The following is a 6,846-nucleotide window of genomic DNA, read 5'->3' as shown; positions in this document are numbered from 1 at the left end:
ATAACATACTATAAATTCGAATAGTTTGACATGCAACACAACTATCCAATTTAGAAAGGATCAAGATCTTTTTAAAGAAAAAAAAGTTAGAGACGGTAGAATTTGCATATAATAAAAATTATAAATTTAATGATGAATAATTTCTCGTTTTATCATTTTATCAATTTTTTATAGAACTATATTCTTTTATAATTCTTTTTTTTTTTATAATTTAAAAATCTTTCTATTATTGGTGTTCAAGATCCAAATTAGTCTGGATATAACACATATTTTGCTGAGTTTAAATTTGCCAATTTTATTGAGTGTTATTTTCGGATCGAATTCGAGTTATTTTTCGAGCTGTTTGCCCAGTTTCAAGCTTCTTTTATGATAAAAATATATATTTTAGGTTAAAACTAATAATATCATATTATATTTTTTATACTTAAATTAATATTTTTTATGTTATACAGTATTATTTTTATTTTAAAATAATGAGACAAGTATCGTTTTTGTTCCCAACGTTTGGAGTAAGTCCTAAAGTTGTCTCTAACGTTTCAATCGTTCTATTTAAGTCTCTAACGTTTCAAAATTGACTCAATGTTGTCCTGCCGTTAGGGATTCGTTAACAGAATTGATGGCGGGACAAAATTGAGACGATTTTAAAATGTTAGGGACTTAAATAGGACGAAAACGTTAGGGACAAAAACAATACATAAAAATAAATTTTAATTTAATTTTATCTTTCAATAATATTAATTTTTTACTGTACATAGTATTCAATTATTTTTTAATTATATCTAAATAAATTACACTTAATCACATTACTTTCATTTTAAATAAATTTATTTTTTTATAATTTTAAAGAATTTTGATACATTAGAGACAAAAGATATAATTTATATTTTATTGTATATATATTATTTTTTTTCTTTTCTGCAAGTTTATATACTAGTCATTCTACAAATATTTCATGATGACTAAAAATCTTTAAGAATAAAATTATAAAAAAATTAATTTATTTAAAATGAAAGTAATATGATTAAGTATAATTTACTTAGATATGGTTAAAAAATAATTGAATACTATGTATAGTAAAAAATTGATATTATTGAAGGATAAAAGTAAAATTTATTTCTATGTATCATTTTTGTCCCCAAGGTTTTCGTCCTATTTAAGTTCCTAACGTTTCAAAATCGTCTCAATTTTGTGTTGCCGTTAAATACGGATTCCTAACAGCAGGACAACATTGAGTCAGTTTTGAAACATTAGGGACTTAAATAGAACAATTGAGACGTTAGGGACAACTTTGAGACTTACCCCAAACGTTGGGGACAAAAACGATACTTTACTCTAAAATAATTTATTATGAGATAAATATGATATAAATTTTGTTAAATTTAATTTTTAAAAATAAAGTTTTATTATTTTAGTATATAAAATTTATAAATTTATTTATACTAAATTTAAATCAGATTAATCCGATTTATTTCATATCACTTTTGGATTAGATTAAAATAGACGATAACCTTTTTAAACGAGACTAATTAAACCTGGTCCGGCGCTACCTATAAAACACCCTTATTTTCTATGATAAATTGAGATATTCCGTGTAGGTGATTTTCGGCCCATAGGCTAATATTCGTCACAATGTTTTTGGTATTGCTAATGTTACATACCTTTTTTTTGGTAATACTATTGTTACGTACTTTAAATCTTAAAACATGGATGGACCTAAAGAAAGCCCAATTGAGAAAGAGGCCCACGGAAAAGGAACCTACATAAGCACCTCACTAACCCTAAACTCTTCTCCTGCCACAGCCAAAAACCCTAGTTTCAGTGTTTGTCCAAACTCAAAACTCAACTCCAATGGCGGCAGCAGCAGCTCGTCCCATCGTCACCGTTCAAGCCCTTGAGGGCGACATGGCCACCGACTCCGCCGCAACCGTACCACTTCCTGACGTCATGAAGGCCTCCATCCGCCCTGATATCGTCACCTTCGTCCACGACAACATCTCGAAGAACTCTCGCCAGCCCTACGCCGTCTCCCGTCGTGCCGGTCACCAGACCTCCGCCGAGTCCTGGGGAACTGGCCGTGCCGTCTCGCGTATCCCTCGTGTTCCTGGCGGTGGTACTCACCGTGCCGGTCAGGGAGCCTTCGGAAACATGTGTCGTGGCGGCCGCATGTTCGCTCCTACCAAGATCTGGCGCCGCTGGCACCGCAAGATCAACGTGAACCAGAAGAGGTTCGCCGTCGTGTCCGCCATCGCCGCCTCCGCGGTCCCCTCCCTGGTCCTTGCCCGCGGTCACCGTATCGAGTCCGTACCCGAGCTCCCTCTCGTCGTCAGCGACACCGTTGAAGGCGTCGAGAAAACGAAGGAGGCCCTCAAGGTTTTGAAGCAGATCGGAGCATTTCCCGACGCGGAGAAAGCCAAGGACAGCCACGGGATCCGCCCTGGGAAAGGGAAGATGAGGAACCGCCGCTATATTTCCCGCAAGGGACCTCTGATCGTGTACGGAACCGAAGGCGCTAAGGCCGTTAAGGCTTTCAGGAACATTCCCGGCGTGGAGGTCGCAAATGTGGAGAGGCTGAACCTTCTGAAGCTCGCTCCCGGTGGCCACCTCGGCAGGTTCGTGATTTGGACCAAGTCAGCGTTCGAGAAACTCGATTCGATCTATGGAACCTTCGAGAAGGCATCGGAGAAGAAGAACGGTTACGTTCTTCCAAGGTCAAAGATGGTGAATGCAGACCTGGCTAGGATTATTAACTCTGATGAGGTTCAGTCTGTTGTGAGGCCCATTAAGAAGGAGGTTAAGAGGGCCACTCTCAAGAAGAACCCTCTCAAGAACTTGAATGTGATGCTAAGGTTGAATCCTTATGCTAAGGCTGCTAAGAGAATGGCGCTTCTCGCTGAGGCACAGCGTGTTAAGGCTAAGAAGGAGAAGCTCGACAAGAAGCGCAGTACTGTTTCCAAGGTATGATTCGCTGTCTTATTCTTCATTGATATCCATATTGCCATATTGATAGCTTCGTTTTCATCTATTTAGGTGTAGGGTTTGATTGTATGATTAGTTACACTGTAATGAGTTGGTAGCTATGCTGTGTTCTTTTAATTTGTGCTGCATTGTTTTTTGAAACCTTGAATCGATATCTTGATGGTAGGACGTTTGATTTATAGGTTGATAGTTTAAGAGTTGGCAATTGTTTGGACTGATACCTTACTATGAATGTTTATTATTCCTCGGCAGGAGGATGCTTCTGCTATCAGAGCTGCTGGAAAGGCTTGGTACCAAACCATGGTTTCTGACTCTGATTATGCCGAATTTGACAACTTCTCCAAGTGGTTGGGAGTTTCACAGTGAACTTCATCGACTCCTATTTAGATTTTTCATTTGTTACTTTGCCTTGTTTTTGGATTGTATTTCTTTGCAGTTTTGATAAATCAATTATATTGTTGGAGAACTTTGCAGATTTTGTGGTTTTTGTTAGGTTCCCCGTCTCTATTTTCATCTGGATATTCTTACCTATGAAAACATGTTTGTCTTTACAAATGCTATAGTTTTATTATGGTGACTGTTACAACTTAGAATACCCCCTTGTTTTTTTGTGTTCTGAAACTCCATAATTTTTTTTTTTAAAAAATAACACCATAAAAACCCATTAACTCTGTTGATTTGGCTTAACGGTACATGCATATTGATAAGGTCATTAGGCAATTAATGCATTCTTGTAAAACTACAAACACATTAATAATAATTTCTAAAATATATTTCCAATAAATGGCAATTATGATTACTATCACGAATTTAACATATTTTATTGATATATAAGTTATTAAAGTTATTTAGTTTATAAAATCTAATTAGTTAATTTTAGATTTTATTTATTTGTTTTAGTTGTTTATTTGAAATTATAATTTATCTCATAAAACTTGGCTTTTATTCTACCTTCATGGTTTTGAAAACCGAATCGGATTGGTCGGTTCAACTGGGTTAATCAGAAACCGATCATATGGCCGGTTCGGTTGACTCTAAAAGCTGGCTAGCAAAAAACCAGTCAGAAAATCGGCCGAATTGGCGGTTAACCAGTGAACTGCCAGAACCAGCCGGGATTTTTAAGGGTTTTCGGTTCATGGCTACACTCAAAACGTCGTCGATTTTATTGTCATATATGACAAAAACACCTTGAAGATTGAAACCCTAGCCTCTATCTCTTACCATCATCCCAGCCCTTTCTTCCTCTCTGAAATTTGGTCTCTGGAGAAGAATCCAGCCCCAAACCCCCTTGGAAGCCAAAGCCACCATCCTCCCTCTGTTTCTCACTTTTTTTTGACTCAAAGGTGAACCCAATCCTAATCCTTTTTCCACAGCAACACCCAGCCACCCTCCACTCTTCATTGCCGAACTCTTCTCCTCAGCGGGAGAGTGCTGTCGTCGCTCAACGTTCATCTTCTCCTCGCCCTAATTCTCGTCGTTTGCTCGTGGTTGCTCGATCCTTGTCTCCGGCGACGTTCCTCCTTCGCTGTCATCTTGGCTCCTCCCTCGCCAGATCTGCTCGGAGCTACTGTTTGCATCGCCATCTCTGCCCTGGTCATCAATCTCGCCTCTGTCTTCGTCGTTGTCAGTCGCTTTGAACTTGTGTCTCTGTCATCGTGCCATCACCGCCAGAAGTGGTCTCTACAGATCGGCCCTCTTCTCGCCGTCGCCGTGCTCGGAGCTCTTCTCACCATCGCATCTCTCTTCAAGCTCTCTGTATCTCTCCCACCGTTGCTTACTCACAGTAGCAACCCTTGCTTTCACCTTCATCCTCTGATAGTTGTTGAAGTCCACTGTCCTTCTGACTGAGTTAATTTTTCTAGCTTTGAGTTAATTTTTCTGAAATAATTTTATTGATTGTTGATGGTTTTTTGTTAATTTTTTTGTTGATTTATGATTTTATTGTCCAATTGTAATGGATTTTAACTTCTGAATTTGCCTTCTAAATTTCTGGATGTAATTGTTAAATGTTGATTGTGTTTTGAAATTGCATGTATCTTTTAATTTCTGAGTTTGTCTTTTGAATTTCTGGATGTAATTGTTAAATGTTGATTGTGTTCTGAAATTGCATGTAACTTTTAACTTCTGAGTTTGCTTATGAATTTCTAGATGTAATTGTTAAATGTTATTGTGTTCTGAAATTGCATGTATGTTGGTTTGTTGATGTGATTAAAAATTGTATAAATTTTTGTTATTAATTCATATTTAGTTATTGATTGTATTTAATTTGTGCAAGTTTGTGTTTGTGTTTGTGATGGTTGCTGATTATAAAAATTTTATTTTATATTTAATTAAACCGGTTGAACTCTGGTTAAATTATTGAACCGTTAAACCAATCACCTTACTGGTTTATTGACTGGTTCGGTTTTTAGAACCTTGACTACCTTCTTTTGTTCATCTATAGCATGACAATTTTCAAAAATCAACTAGTTAGGAAGCGTTTCAGGTTAGTCAGTATACTTTAATGGCAGACCAGTATATCATTAGCAGATACCATTGAGATAGTTACTTTAATGGGTTTGAATATTGTGGAGACGTCACGTTGGTTGCTTAAAGAAAGGGTGTTGGTTGCCTAAAGAAAGAGTGTATTTCTTTTAGTAGGTATGGACGACATTAAGACAATAGAGAAGCTAAGAGGATGATTTAGTTTCCTTATTTTCTAGGCCTTTAAATTAAGTTTATTGAAATTTGTTGGATTTTTTTATAAATAAATAATTTAAATATTTTATTTATGAATATAAATAATTTATAGTATATTTATTATTGTTCATTTTCTTTATATATTTTATTTACATTGTAAACGAATTAAAATTATTTATATTTTATTTACTCTATAATCGAGATATATAAAAATTTAAAAAGTACATAATGAGATATATGTATAATTACAAAAAAAATTACGATTAAAATAATAGATATAGTATGATTTAGATCGATTTATAAAATAAAAAACGATACAATTTATTAATATTTAGATAAAATAGATAAAATTAGATAAATTTACAAGTAAAATTTAATTTAATCTAATTTGATAAAAAAATCTGTATAAAAAAAGATATAATTTATTACTATTTAGATTAAATTAGATCAATTTATAAATAAAATTTGGATATAATATAATTTAAATTAAACAAAATAAAATTTAAAAATAATTTAAATTAAATAAAATAAAATTTAGAAATAAATTGGTACCGTTCACTACCTAATTTCTATAAAATATAACACTCGAGAGAAGTCAACAATAACTACTTTTTCACTCACAAATAGTTTTTATTCCACGTTATAACATATTTTATATATTTAAACAGTTAACTTTTTTTGAACAAAATTAAATAAACATTAATCTCTCCCAAAAATATACAAACCTTTTATTTTTTTCTAATATTTTCAATTTAAATTTAAAAATTAGTATTTATAAGAGTACATAAAAAATTTTGGTCCAAATTTTTAAATTTTTATATATACAAATTTTATACTTTGGTCAAAATTTTTAAATTATTTATGTATTCTTTTAAATATTAATTTTTTAAATTTTTATGTATTTTTTAAAAAGAGTATTAATTTTTTATCTAACATTTCTAAATTTTTAAATTTTTTTATGTATTCTCTTGAGTATTAATTTTTAAATTTAAATGATATATATTTTAAATTTCGTTTGTTACGTGGTCATTTATCATATTGAGAATGTAAAAAAATTAAAGATATATAATTTTGTAAGAGTGATTAACTATTTAGGACCATGTAATTTTACTAACATTGGGAGATAGAAAATACTTAGAAATGGAATAAGAGGAGTAGTTATTAATGATTTAAACTAGATCTCGTAAATTA

The 6,846-nt window shown here is 33.1% G+C and overlaps 1 protein-coding gene across 1 annotated transcript; it reads left to right on the top strand.

Moving 5' to 3' along the window:
- The first annotated feature begins 1,618 nt into the window (after positions 1-1,618).
- LOC112759064 (large ribosomal subunit protein uL4) lies at positions 1,619-3,531 on the top strand. The gene is made up of 2 exons (XM_025807890.3): positions 1,619-2,955; positions 3,229-3,531. The coding sequence occupies exons 1-2, from the start codon at positions 1,849-1,851 to the stop codon at positions 3,340-3,342; spliced, it is 1,221 nt and encodes a 406-aa protein (XP_025663675.1). The 5' UTR covers positions 1,619-1,848; the 3' UTR covers positions 3,343-3,531.
- The last annotated feature ends 3,315 nt before the right edge of the window (positions 3,532-6,846 follow it).

This window comes from Arachis hypogaea, chromosome 16, assembly GCF_003086295.3.
Source record: "Arachis hypogaea cultivar Tifrunner chromosome 16, arahy.Tifrunner.gnm2.J5K5, whole genome shotgun sequence".
Classification (NCBI taxonomy): Eukaryota; Viridiplantae; Streptophyta; class Magnoliopsida; order Fabales; family Fabaceae; genus Arachis; species Arachis hypogaea.
The sequence above is the reverse complement of the archived record's forward strand: the minus strand, read 5'-3'. Positions and strand labels throughout refer to the sequence as shown.